This window comes from Cornus florida, unplaced genomic scaffold, assembly GCF_030987335.1.
Source record: "Cornus florida cultivar Cherokee Brave unplaced genomic scaffold, ASM3098733v1 CherokeeBrave_3.0.0_Hap2_Chr03, whole genome shotgun sequence".
Classification (NCBI taxonomy): Eukaryota; Viridiplantae; Streptophyta; class Magnoliopsida; order Cornales; family Cornaceae; genus Cornus; species Cornus florida.
The window spans coordinates 10,289,827-10,303,966 of record NW_026775573.1 but is presented as its reverse complement, the minus strand read 5'-3'; the positions used below and the strand labels follow the sequence as shown (position 1 = coordinate 10,303,966).

General features: G+C 40.8%; 1 protein-coding gene across 6 annotated transcripts in view; it reads right to left on the bottom strand.

The window, feature by feature from the left end:
- Positions 1-1,153: 1,153 nt before the first annotated feature.
- The window catches only part of LOC132299418 (uncharacterized), a 45,917-nt gene continuing 32,930 nt past the window's right edge, over positions 1,154-14,140 (bottom strand). For all 6 annotated transcript variants that reach the window (XM_059796009.1, XM_059796011.1, XM_059796012.1 and 3 more), the window contains 8 exons: positions 13,504-13,663; positions 13,283-13,391; positions 6,403-6,538; positions 6,245-6,300; positions 5,827-6,126; positions 5,625-5,747; positions 4,708-5,394; positions 1,154-1,569 (listed from right to left, as the gene is read on the bottom strand). In XM_059796009.1, the coding sequence (XP_059651992.1) occupies positions 1,405-1,569; positions 4,708-5,394; positions 5,625-5,747; positions 5,827-6,126; positions 6,245-6,300; positions 6,403-6,538; positions 13,283-13,391; positions 13,504-13,663 (1,736 nt within the window). In that variant the 3' untranslated portion in view covers positions 1,154-1,404. The remainder of the gene's footprint in view (positions 1,570-4,707; positions 5,395-5,624; positions 5,748-5,826; positions 6,127-6,244; positions 6,301-6,402; positions 6,539-13,282; positions 13,392-13,503; positions 13,664-14,140) is intronic.

Here is a 14,140-nt window from a genome sequence, read left to right as displayed (position 1 = left end):
GGACTAATTTCATACAATAATGTATTTTTATTGGTTAACATATCAATAGCGTAGCATGACTTGTATAACTAATATTTACTAAAGATCGAGATTTAAATAGTAGTGAAAATCACTTGAAATGTGTGTGACCAATTTTTTTAATTAGTAAATAAAGCATAAATAATTTTTTAAATAAGAATTTATAAAGCATCTAAATGAAGTTAATGTGTCTATTTAGAAAATATTTAATGACCTGTGGTAGCGAGAAAAGACAATAGAAGTGAAGTGAAACTTTATAGTAATTTAAAAGACATAAATTAATTAGTACAGTAATGAAAATTTTATACTTCTTATTGCATTTGCATATGAGTTTCCTCGTGAAATATAATTTTTATATTTACTTTAAAAAAAAAAAAATCAACAAATTTGATATGTTGTCCTAATTTCCCACTTCTTGGCAAGATGGCCAGTACCCCACTTGAAGGATTCATCTAATTGTATCAGATATGAAAATGAGATGAAAGTTAATACACAATTGGTAATTTTTCTTTCTTATTGATTGTTTTGTTGACGGAAAATACTGATTATGAATTAATTAACAAATTAAAAAAGAATTATGTAAAATTTGAATATTAACTTTTATTAACCACTTCACCAAGTAGGTAAATTCAAAAAATGTTGTCCATGTATAATTTCAGTCTTTATAACTCCACCAAGGGCTAGGTTATAGCTTCATGGCCTTCAGGTCCCCATAGGAGCAAGGTGAGTGTAAATATATTTCTTGCCGAGGTAAAAATAAATAAATAAATAAATACTTTATAACACACCTGTCTTTATAATTTCAGTCATCCTAATACAATCAAAAGCAACCACAAAGTTATCCAAATGCAACCATCAATCATCCTAACAAATACACTACCATACAAGACAGCCTTGCAAGAAGCCCCCTATTGAATGGTGTTGAGTCACACCACAAAAAGCTGCAAAGTAATAGAGCAACTCAACCAGCCTAGAATAACTTTTCCAGCTACCAAATGAAAATACATTTTAAAAGAACATCATGTTTCTGGTTTGGCACCTTAAGTGGGGCAAGATTGATTGAACTGATCACCAAAAACAAGTTTTCCTGATTGTCAAGAAAACATGGTTTTGTAATGAAGTTCTTGCAGGCCTATCAAAAAATAAATAGATCAATAAATAGAAAGCAAAACCAAACATGATTCGGGAAAACGTTATATTTTGTAATTCACATATTCTACTCATTCTTCAGTACATTCCAGTCATACAGTCTCAGTTACCCCGAACATTTTATTGCCCACTCAAGTATGTGGTTCATCTACTTCTAGTCGATAGTTATAGAAAACAACACGAGAACAATAGATAATGTGCAGATACAAGGCTCGTACATATGATGCCGTTGTTCTTCTATAGCTGTGATTTGTAGATGTCATGGCAAGAGGTGGCTGCAGTGATTGGACACAGCCTAATAGCAAATGAATATGGCACAGCAGAAATCAGATATTTCTCGTGGACACATGGGGACCAGCTATCATCTCCGCCCACACCCATGTGCTTGTGGTCAAGATGCACCTGCAACATCACAATGACAATATACCTTGGTCACACAGAAAAATGGAGGGCACAACTAGATGACAAGAAAAAGAAATAAAGAAAACTAGACCATGGAACAAACAGTACTGAAACAACCGACAACCCTAACAACCAAAGAAAAGCCAACAGGAGCATTGAAATAGTGTCAAAAGCTTGATAAGGAATGAAACTAAAGGAAAAGGTGAAGACTTTCAAGCAAGAATGAGAAGTATAATATATATATATATATATGGTTTCCCTTGGAAAATAAAACATATCCTGAGATACAAAATAAAGAACCTGAAACTAGCAATAATCATCACAATTATAAGCCATTAGTGTAGAATTATAATTTAAAGTTGCTATTCTTTTAGCTTATGATTCCACTACAGAGTTGGCTTATGTAGGTAACCATATGAAGGAACAACCAGCACGTTCAAAATATCCATGGCTTCTTTTATAAAAGATGACAGGTGGTACAGAACTTAGAGCACCTGGCGATAGCTTTATCTTCTTCCAACTTTAAAGGACCTAAAATGAAACTACATAAGGTCCATTCATAACTCTCCACCTCTGCCTAGACTGTATTACAAATATGTTACGACAAACCCCGCAATCCAAGAACAAATCAAGAATCACAACAGAAAAGTTAACACGACACACACAAAGATGACAAAGATTTATGTGGTTCAGCAAAGTCTACGTCCAATGTGAAGATCTGGCGAAAGATTTTACTATGCGAAAATTAAGAGATTACAAGTTTCAGCCCCTAAACCCAAGTTCTCACTATCACTCTCTTTCCTACGGTTTTTAGCGCTCTCGTTATCCCACTCCAAACCCTAAATGCCCTTATATACCGGGCTAGAAGAGTATTAAACAGGGTCCAAGAACCGCATGATAAAAATGGGTCAAAACCCTTTTTGGGGTTAAAATCGGTTCATGTTGCGACCCGGGCTGAAACAAAATTCAGGCCACAACTTCACAAATTATGAAGGTCCAAAAGAACCAAAGATGTTTCCCTCTTCATGCATCCTCGTACTAAGGTCCTGGATTTCTTAGAGAACCACCATCAAAATTTAGCTATAACAACTTTCTAGGTTCCAAAAACCACACAACATAATCGTGGGGAGGATGGTAGTAATTCTCTCCAAACTTGAAGGACAAGGCATATAGGAATACATCCAAAATACTGTTGTGCGGACGCTTAATGCATTGTAATTTCTATTTTTTCGCTTGACATGCATCCATTCTTTTCCCCCAAACGATTATATAGTAGCAATTAGGACACACTACTGAAGTCATTATCCTCTATGGCCCCAAAGCTAGGATAAAAAGGAAGTCCTGGTGTTACCAAAAACTGGAAGCAAACTCGCAATGAAGGGAAGAATTGTGACCAGATTTCCCAATTTCCATACAGAAAAAACACAATTGGTTAGAGATCAATATTTCCTCTTTTTGAAACATATATTCTGTTTTAACTCTCTCATAAGCTACCGGCCAAGTGAGAGTATTAAATTTGGGTTACACTGTGGAAATAAAGAAAAGAGTGACAATATGGTCAAATAAACACACAAGGCTTTGAAGGGGGATCTATTAGAAATTTGCGTCAGGTTTAGGGGAGTAAACAATTTGAAAAAGAGAAATTTAAGCATCTTCAAGAAAATAAAAAATATGAGAGGGATGCTATGAACATCCCTACAGAGAGAGCAGAAATTACATGTGACAAAGGACAGTAAAAGAAGAGAAAACAATATATAATGGGGCTATCTCAGCATCAAGGGACTCAATCACTGGAGCAAAACGGAGGATGAAAAAGGCTGCTACCTGGTAGGAATCCCTTTCTCCAGGTCCAGCATCTCAACATTTGGGTGGGAATCATATTTGATTATTGGTCACCAAATTCAATGGGTTATAAGGTTCCCTTGGAAATCTCTCCAGCCACTTGCCAGCTGGAGTAAGGTTACTTTAAGGCAAATCACTTCTACAAAGGTTTTCAGACAATGGGAAAGTTAGCAAGCTTTTGGATTGGATTAATCTTACAGAAAATCCTTCCATCAAGATCAGCTACCTTTTCTTTCAATTGGGAAGTTGGGTTTTTAACCCTTTCAAAGTTGCGCCTTCCAACCTCAAGAGACATTCTGGACTTGCTAATACATAAGCATATTTTTACAATGATATGCCCAAATATTTGAGTGTTCCAGTACGATTGCAAGAACCTTGTATTGAATAAAGAGTGCTGAGAGGATGCCATTATGAGCTACCTTTTTACCATCTCTCCCCTCAAATCCATGTTTTACAAGACTTTCAAATCATATACTCAACAAAATTAACGAGCCTAAATTAGGTTGTCCAGCAAGTATAATTTCAGCTTTAATGAAAAGGCAGCCTCATTAACTTTTTGTTGCATCTGCTCCATCTTTTGCTCATTTGAAATTCATTTTTCCTCACAAGCGGAAGCAACATAAAGTTAGGTGGATTTTTGGTTATCCCCAATTAAATCAGGATCCAGCTACATGCATGCATCAGCGTGACAAGGTGAAATTTGTCAACTTTAAATGTTTGATCAAGCTACAGATGTATCTAAATGCAAAGGCGATACAAGAACAGTGATGGTAGGTTGCATATGCAGTTTGCCACAAAAAAAAAAAAAGGTGATTCTTTGGAAAACCATGCCATTGTTGTACAAATTCGATAAGAGCTTATGGTAAATAAATTGTGCCACCTTTACTCCAGTATTCAGTAGAGTGGCCACCTCAAGTTGTACAAGTTCATAATAAAAATTCTTGTTAGCAAAAAGATAGGATGGTGAAATAATCTTAAACAAATCAATTGAACTCTCGTCTCAAAGCATGCTGTAGCCAGACCACAACTGGGTAATGACGCTTTATATAGTATTAGAAAGAAAACCAGCATATATAAGATCCAAATTTGTGAAGTCTGCTCTTGGCCTAAAGCCCTCTGCTCTCTACTAGGCATCTTTCCAAATGGATATTAAACAAAAAAAAAAAATTTCTAAATAGAAAGTTAAATTGATCCTCAGATACTAGATAGTCTATTCTTTTTCAGGATAATTCATGTAGAAACTTTCAAAATGAAAAAATTAATTTGAAGAAAACCAAATTTTCGAGAAACACTTGCCTCAATATTGTCTCCTTTGATAAGTTCTTCTTTGCGTGTTGCACGGTCAAGCTCAGCAGTGGAGTAGTAACTTGCATTCATTTGCATAGGTGGAGAACCACCATATATAGAAGCATAAACTCCAAAACCTTCGTTATTCTGAAATGTCACCCACCTTACATCTGCCCTACCTGAACATTCTCCAGGAACAATATAAGGAACATGCATGTCACCGACGTTCTGCTGATACACCCCCACGTGGGCAGCAGCCTTTCGATCAGGGTAAGATTCAAATGGCCCTCTACCATACCATTTGATATGGTCCATTGATTTGTCAAGATGGAATTCAACCCCAACGCGTGGTAAAGGCGGGAGATCAGAATTTGGTTTTACATTGCTTTCTATAATGACATCTCCAGAACTATAAATTGAGTAAGTCATATTAACATGGAAGAGAACATTTGATTTTTCTGATACTGAAGAACTTTCTTCACCCTTTGGCACAACAAGATAGACAACTGCTATTTTCACAAGATTATCTGTCTTATTCTGAATAGAACAACTTTCAGTAAGAAAGAACACATTATCAAGATGGGCAGCTTTCCACTTCGAAAGATAACTATCTGCACCTCCCCCTTTGTCATTATCTGTTGGTGCGCGCCAAAAGCATGGTACTATGCCTTCATACATCACGGGAAATCCTTCAACCTATAATTTATCACAACATCACAATATTTGAAAATAGAAATAGTGGCAGAACTTTTACAATAGGCTCTTAAATTCTTATGTTCAATAAGAATTTAAAAGGAATTATATGCTTCAATGCCATTTATTGTTAATATCGAGTAACACCTGAAACACATTTTACATGTACTTTTTCTTTCAGTAATATATATTTAACAGTTGCCAATTTTACAAAACCCAATAACATAATATACCTTCCAGCTTTCAAAGCCTCCTGTTCGAGAATTAAATTTAATCTCCCAAAAGTTTTGCTGGCTGATTTTAATTGTATCCCCAAGAATTTCACTGAGGAAGGTGACATCTTTAGATTTGATGACCTGAAAACCGTAATTTGTAAACTAGTGAAATCAGGGATAGAATGATAGATATCAAGCTAGGGATATGTAGAGCAATTACATGAGGAATAAATTCTCTTTTTACAGGCAACTGGACTTGTGTTGATGAAACGACATGACCTGATTCAGCCCAGCGGGTAGATTGCAGAAGCCTTGTAGTTATTGTTAAAAATATTTCTGCAGCAGAAGAAGAAGCCCAAGGAGAATACCATGGGCCCGACTCCCACTTTACCTCATAACTGCCCTGAGGTTCTATTGATGGAAGAGAGATGATTCCAGATTCAAGTTCGTATCCATCGCCATGAACAGTCCATCCAAACTCCAATGCTTGTGTAGTTTCAAAAAAATGGGTGTTTGTGATCTATAAAAATAAAATGCACGAAAAACGAGTGTTGATGATCAACGAAGTAGAAATCCAGCTACAATATAACAAGGATTCAATAAAGGAGATAGCACAGCAGAATGAAATACTATAGTACCTTAATTATGCCTTCCTTGAATGAAACCTTGATTGGTTGATAGACATACTTAACCTCTGAAAAAATTAAGCATCAACTGTAATGGAGAACCATGAATGGACTACAGTCACTATCTGAGAAGGAGTTTTAAGTAAATATGAGATGAATATTCAAGTTACCATGTACAGCGGGATGGGGAGTTCGATCTGGCCATATAAGGCCATCCAGACAAAAGTTCAAATCATTGGGGGTATCACCAAAATCACCTCCATATGCCCAATGCTTATTACCATCAGCACCATCCTTAAGTAGCCCCTGAATGCAAAGTGCAAAATTTAGACTTTCCAATGAATCCACACCCCAATCGCATGAAGAGAAACACACACACCGAGAAATTAATATAAATTAAACAAGGTGACATCTGTAGAACTTTCAGGCAGGAAGAAAAGAATAAACAGAAAAAACTTAAGCACTGACGGGCTTCAATATATATTTAGTTTAGGTACATTGGTTTAAGTCATGCGCTCGTTTTTGGAGGTTGCTAGATTGCCTCGCTTGTTCCAAGGTGGATCTGCTAGATCTGCAAATCCGTATCGTGGCCCATCGATATTTTTGGATGATGATTTGGTTCGAAGAAGAAGAGATGATCTTCAGTCGTGTCTGGTTGGGAAATTTGATAAGGAAGTGGGTGATGGGGCTTAGATCGCAGCTTGGGCCTCGCGTACTTGGAAGGTATCCTCAGGTGTAACGGTTTCGACTCTGCCGGATTCCTTACTGCTTTTCCGGTTCCCCTCCTCAACCGAAGCCTCTCGTGTTCTCAAAGGGGGTCGCCGTGACTGGGGAACGGCATCTCTGTGTTTGGAGGCTTGGAGCTTTCGGGTAGGGTGCTCGGATGAGTTGAAAGAGAAGGGGCTGAAGAAGGTAACGCTGTACGGTCTTCCTCTCCACCTTTGGAGTCATGCTCTGTTCGTGACAGTCGGCGATCTTTGTGGTGGGTTTATTTGGGTGGATGCTGATGAAGCTTTGGATGCTGAACGAGTTCGCATCACCGTCTCTGATGGTCGAAGTTGCCTTCCGTTTGTATTCATTCACGATGAACAGTTTTGCCATAAAGTGTTTATTTGGGAGGAGAAGCCTCCCGAGCTTGTCCCCACGACTGATAGCTTGGAGGGCGGTGATGGTTCGCACTTGCTCAAGGAGAAAGAATGGTTACGGTGGGAATCCATGGGGAAAAAAGGAATGGCTGAATTTCAGAGGTGGGAAGAATGGAGAGATGCGCTATGGATACGTAATTCCGAATGCTTTAAACGGATTTTCAATCAGAAGCAGAACCGGAAGGAAGGGCTCCCTGCCTTTCAGAATCGCCGACGGCAAGAAGGGTTTCGGACGTTGCAGAGGGGAGGAGGTCTCGCCGGAAATGGTCATCGGCCTTTTGTGCAGCAACGGGATCATTCAAGACGACTCGGTGTTCTTCACGCCTTTCAAGCGCGTGGGAGGGGGTGGTTTCCTGATCGTCCACGTGGTTGGCGCTCAGGCCCTATACGTTCCCAGTGGAGAACAGCTGTTCCCACGATCATTTCAAATTCTAACTCTGCTGGGCTGAATGGTGGGCTTGGTTCCAGGGTTTCAAATGTTTTGCCTAAGCCTGCTGGACTCCTTATTGGGCCTAAAAGACCTTCTTCAGTTTATAAGAGGCCTATTTCTGGTATTGTGGATGGCGGGCCGTGTCCCATTTACTCTAAAGAATTGTCTGTTGGTGGATAGTGTACCCAATCTTCTAAAGAAGCTACTGTTGGTGGGCCGAGCGTCCACTTTTCTAAAGAAACTTATGTTGATGAGCATTTGGGGGTTAAGGTTGGACAGAACTGTGGATCTGGGTTGGGGTCTAACAGTTTCGAGCCCTTGTCTTCATTAGGTGATGTCTCAGGAGATGCCTTGGCTCCTTGTGCAACTGGTTCGATGAGAGCGAGAATCAAGGGAGATCGGAGAGTGAAGGAGTAGGTGCTAAGACATCGTTTGCCTAAGAAAAAGGTTATCCTTCCTGCTCTTCGCAAAAAGTGGTCTAGAAAGGAAAAGCAAAAATGGGTGGCGTCTTCGCAGATGGGTTTCGACTCCGGTATGTTTTCAGTTCCTTCTGGTTCTCCCTCTCCTAAGATGTGTTCTCCTTTCTTGGGGGGGTCGACCACTTCTTTGGGACTGGAGTCGGGTGGTTCTACTAATGTTTCTCACTCTTTAGCTTCGGTGGGTGAGAGGGAATCTGTTTTAACCGACAGGCCGGATAGTGTTGCTGGGAATCGACTTGGCTTTTCTCGGAGATGTGATGGCTTGTGTGAGGGGGTTACAGTTTGTGTAGGTCGGGATGTAAAGTTGAAACTTGATGATGATACGGCCTCAATTCTGTTGAAGGAGTTACGTAACCATTTGGCTTCGAAAGGTTTTTTCTGTGATTCAGGAGGAGTTTTGACTGAGGAGGAGCCTGTTTCGCAGTTTTGTTCGCATTCTTCTTCTGTTCTTGATGATTGGGAGGAAGCTGCAGGTTCTTCTTTTGATGGGGATTCGGGCATGATTCCATGGGAAGACTTGGAACAAGCAGTGAATTTGGCTGTGCCTTTGGCTGTTGTCCCCCGCGGAGGGAATTGGACTAGTGCCTCGACAAATGTTGGGGTGAATGACACTGAGGAGGAGTGGGTGAGGGAGAAGGGTCTAGAAGTGGGCTCTCTGCTGGGTGTTTCTTTTGAGGGCAGGGTGGATGAGGCGATGTGTTTGTTTAGTGATGTTCTCAAATCTCATTTTCAGAAAAAGGAGGGTGATAAGGTGGGGTTGCAGGAGGAGAAAGGGGAAACAGTGATGCAAAGTCCAAATGACCTTATCACGTATGAGAGGAGAAATCGGGGGTCCAGATCAGGTGGGAAAGGTGGAGGAAGGGAAGGAGGGTTGGTTATTCCAAGTGTTTCCCAATGAAGCTACAAATTCTTTCATGGAATGTTCGGGGTCTCAATGACCCGGTGAGGAGGAAAGTAGTGAAGTCGGTTATTCGTAAAGGTGGGGGCCATGTGGTGTGCCTCCAAGAGACTAAGCTTGCTTCGATGTCTGACAGTATTGTGAGGAGTCTTTGGGGTGAGAGATTTGTGGAGTGGATTGCTTTGGATGCTGTTGGTTTCTCGGGGGGCATCTTAATTATGTGGGATAACAGATGGGTGTTTAAAGTGGATGCTCAGGTTGGGCGTTTCTCTGTTTCATGTGTTCTTGCTTTGGCTGAGGATGGGGTTCATTGGGTTTTTTCGAGTGTCTACGGTCCTTCGGAGGACGGTTTGCACCATTTACTTTGGGAGGAGTTGGGAGAGATTAGAAGTCGTTGGTGTTTGCCTTGGTGTATTGGTGGGGACTTTAATGTTGTTCGTTCTCCGTTTGAGAGGTCAACGGGAGGTAGGTGGACATCTGATATGGAGGCTTTCTCGAAGTTTATTGATGAGTTTGGATTGATTGATTTGCCTTTGGTTGGAGGGCCATTTACTTGGTCCAGTGGCCGATCTCCTCCTACCCTTTCTCGGATTGACAGATTCCTTGTGTCCGGGGAATGGGAGGAGAGGTTCTCTGATGTTGTTCAGGCTACATTGGCTCGTCCTATCTCTGACCATGTTCCGTTGATGTTGGATTGTGGCGGTTTGTGCAGTGCGCGCTCTCCTTTCAGATTCGAGAACATGTGGTTGCGGGCTGAGGGCTTTCTGGAGAGGGTTCGTCTCTGGTGGGAAAGGTATGGTGTGGTTGGCACCCCTAGTCATGTGCTAGCAGGCAGATTGCGTCTTTTAAAGGATAATCTTAAGACTTGGAATAAAGAGGTTTTTGGGAACCTTGAATGGAGGAAAAATCGGGTTCTTGCTGAATTAGCGGCTATTGATCAGATGGAGGGTCAAGGGGATTTAGTGGATTCTTTGAAGGCTAGGAGGGCGAAGTTTACTGAGATTGCTGTCTTGGAGGAGATCTCGTGGAGGCAAAAATCTCGAGCTTTGTGGCTTAAGGAGGGGGATCGAAACACTAAATTCTTCCACAGATTGGCTAATGCTCATAGAAGAGGCAATCATATAGGGAGGATTCGAGTCGAGGGGGTCATTTTTTGTAAGGAGGAGGAGATTCGCAAAGGATTCTCAGAATTTTTTGAGAATTTGTTCAACGAGTCTGTTGAGTGGAGACCCTTGCTCGAAGGGTTGCAGTTTGACTCCATTTCTGAGGAGGAGTGTTTGGGCTTGGAGTTGCCTTTTTCTGAGGAGGAAGTTCTGTTTGCTTTGAAGAGTTGCAATGGGGATAAGGCCCCAGGTCCAGATGGTTTTACTATGAGATTTCTTCTTGAATGTTGGGAAGTGGTTAAAGGAGAGGTGATGGGCACTTTCCATGCTTTCCATTCTCGGGAATCTTTTGAGAAAAGCTTGAATGCCACGTTCATTGCTCTCATTCCAAAAAAGGGAGGTGCTTTGGATGTTAGAGATTTTCGCCCTATTAGCTTGGTGGGTTGCATCTACAAGCTGATTGCCAAGGTGCTTGCTTCAAGGTTGAGGAAAGTGTTGGATGGCATCATTTCGGACTCTCAAAACGCTTTTGTAGGAGGCTGTCAAATTTTGGATTCAGTCCTTATTGCAAGTGAGTGTGTGGACTCCAGATTGCGTAGTGGAACCCCGGGTGTTCTTTGTAAGTTGGACATTGAGAAGGCGTATGACCATGTAAGTTGGAGCTTTCTTCTGTACCTGATGGGGAGGATGGGGTTCGGCGATAGATGGAGGAGATGGATTCATTTTTGTATTTCCAGTGCTCGCTTTTCGATCCTTGTTAATGGTGCTCCTACTGGTTTTTTCTCTAGTTCAAGGGGCTTAAGACAAGGAGATCCCCTTTCCCCCTTCTTGTTCTTGTTTGTGATGGAGGCCCTTAGTAGATTGATAAGAAGGGCTACCGAGTTGGGTCTTTTGAGAGGCTTTCGGGTGGGCAGGGAGGCAGATTCTCAGTTGGAAATCTCTCATTTGATGTTTGCTGATGACACTTTAGTTCTTTGTGATGCGAACGTTTCTCAGATTAGATATTTGAGATGTGTTTTGATTTGGTTCCAAGTTGTTTCCAGCCTTAAAGTGAATGTGGGAAAAAGTGTTTTGGTGCCGGTTGGGGAGGTCCCTGAGATTGAGACTTTTGCTGATATTCTTGGCTGTCGTACTGGTTCATTTCCCATTTCTTACTTAGGATTGCCTCTGGGAGCTCCTTCGAGGTGTGTGGGGATTTGGGATCCAGTGGTGGACAGAATTGTTGGCGGGTTGGAAGAAGCAGTATCTCTCCAAGGGCAGTAGGGTCACGCTGATTAAGAGCACCCTCTCTTGTCTTCCCACGTATTTTATCTCTCTTTTCCAGATTCCCTCTTCAGTTGCCGAAAGGATAGAGAGGTTGCAGTGTAATTTTCTGTGGGGAGGTGGAGGTGAAGAGTTTAAGTTTCATTTGGTGAGGTGGGACCAAGTTTGCAGGCCAATTCGCAATAGTGGGTTAGGTCTCCGTAAATTGGTGCCCTTTAATAAGGCCCTCCTTGGGAAATGGTTGTGGAGGTTCGGGGTGGAGAGACATCGGCTTTGGAGGAGGGTTGTGGCATGTCGTTTTGGGGAAATGAGAGGAGGGTGGAGTTCTTTGGAAGTTAGAGATCCCCGGGGGGTGGGGGTTTGGAAATTTATTCAGAAGGGTTGGGATGATTTTTCCAAGCACATTCGGCTTCATCTCAGAGATGGGAGGAGGATTCGCTTCTGGGAGGATGTGTGGTGTGGAGATTTGCCTCTTGCCCTCACCTTTCCTCAGCTTTACAGGATTGCTATGGATAAGCAGGCCATGGTGGTTAACTGTTATCATCTTGATAATGGAAGACTGGTTTGGGATGTTCGATTCAGGCGTTCCTTTCAGGATTGGGAGATCGAGGAGGTCATTCGTTTCTTGGAGTTGTTATATCGCCAGAGGATTGTGGAGGAGGATTCAGACTGTTGGTCTTGGATTGCAAACTCTCAGGGGCGCTTTGAGGTGAGGTCTTTCTTCAAGTGCCTCTCTTTTGTTCCTGGAGTTCGTTTCCCTTGGAAGTCTGTTTGGCGATCCAAGGCTCCTCTTAAGGTGGCTTTCTTTGTGTGGACTTCGGTCCTGGGTAGGATTTTAACCCAGGATAATATGAGAAGGAGAAGCCAGGTGGTGGTCAACCGTTGCTCTATGTGTCTTAGTGATGAGGAGTCTGTGAATCACCTTCTTATTCATTGCCCTTTGGCTAGAGAGTGTTGGGTTTTGATGCTTGGCTTATTTGGTGTTTCTTGGGTTATGCCTGGATCTGCTAGAGGGTTGATTGAGGCGTGGAGAGGTTGCCCTGTGGGGGCTCTCAGTCAGGATGCGTGAAGGGCTACGCCGCTTTGTGTGTGGTGGTGTTTATGGCTTGAAAGGAATAGGAGATTCTTTGAAGGAAAGGCTTTGTCGATTTCGGTGCTTAAATTCTCGATTATTTCTACTCTTTTTTGTTGGGTTTCAGGAAGAGATCATTGTTCTTTGGAGGAAGTAGTTGATTTTTTAGCCTCTTTGAAAGCTTGAGGCCTTTGTGGTCTTTTGTATTTGCATGGGTTTCGCTCCCCTTCTGAGCGTTTTTTTATAAAATTTTTACTTATCAAAAAAATATATATATATTTAGTTTAGGTCAAAGTCAGTAAGGTGTCTGTGCAAAAACCATTTCATTGCAATCACTGAATCTATGTATCTTTCTTCTTTACAATGAAATTCTACTCTACTTTAATCTTATTTTATTTAAGGTCTTTTTTTTACAGAAATAAAACTATAGCATCCGGTATCAAGAAATAGGTAAAACCTACCTTATTGGGCCTGATAGGCTGATACTATGAAAACTGGGAGACATTCAACTGCAAAGATTCTAAATATAAATTGCATGATTTATTATGTTTGTGCAAGAAATGAAATTGGAAAGGCTAAACAATAAGCTTATGACACTTTTTATCAAGTGAATTCAAGGAACATTCTAAAATGTTAACTATAGACTATTTTAAAACTAACATGATCAACCCACTCCCAGATAAAGCCTCCTTGGAGACCAAATGTGCAATCAATTGCTTCCCAGTATTCAAAAATATTTCCATTGCTGTTTCCCATTGCATGTGAGTACCTGCCAGTTGTCCATCAAGTGTCCATGAGCAAACCAAATCGCATCAACAAGAGATTGAGTAGGATGGGTCATAGTGTTGTCATATAATATAAGCAATGAAAGAGGAACATACTCGCACAATATCAGAGGTCGTGTTTCAGTTGGATCTTTTGCAATCTTCACCATGTCCCAAATACGCATATACATAGGGCATATAATATCTGTTGATGGGGTTCTGGACCCCCCACCTTCATAGTGCAATAACCTTGATGGATCCTTTCCTCGAATCCAACCTGAAATTTTAAAGTCGGACCAATAAATGACTCCAGAGAAGAAAAGGTCGTTCTAGGAAGCAATTTGCAATTTATATATTCTAAATAATTGAGAAAATGTAAGACCTATGCCTGACTGTTGACAAGCATATAAAACCCAATTCATTATTAATAACTCACACATATCCACTATATTGATTTATTAGCAAAATTTATAATCAAAACAATTACTAGTACTGTTGGAGAATTACGTGATTTATGTAATTGTTAGATAAATTTGGAAAGTATTAACTGTCTGATTTTGTACTAATTACAGGCTAATATAGCTGGTGTATTAAAATTTAGGTTGACTTATTTTATTTTCTGATCTTAGGGATTTGATTGTATATTCCTTAATTTACTGGATTCTGATCTGATTGTATTCAGCCTATAAAGGTCAGGCTGCTTTGTATTAGAAAGTAATGAAATATACTCCAGTTTTTCCCAATTTCTGTGTTA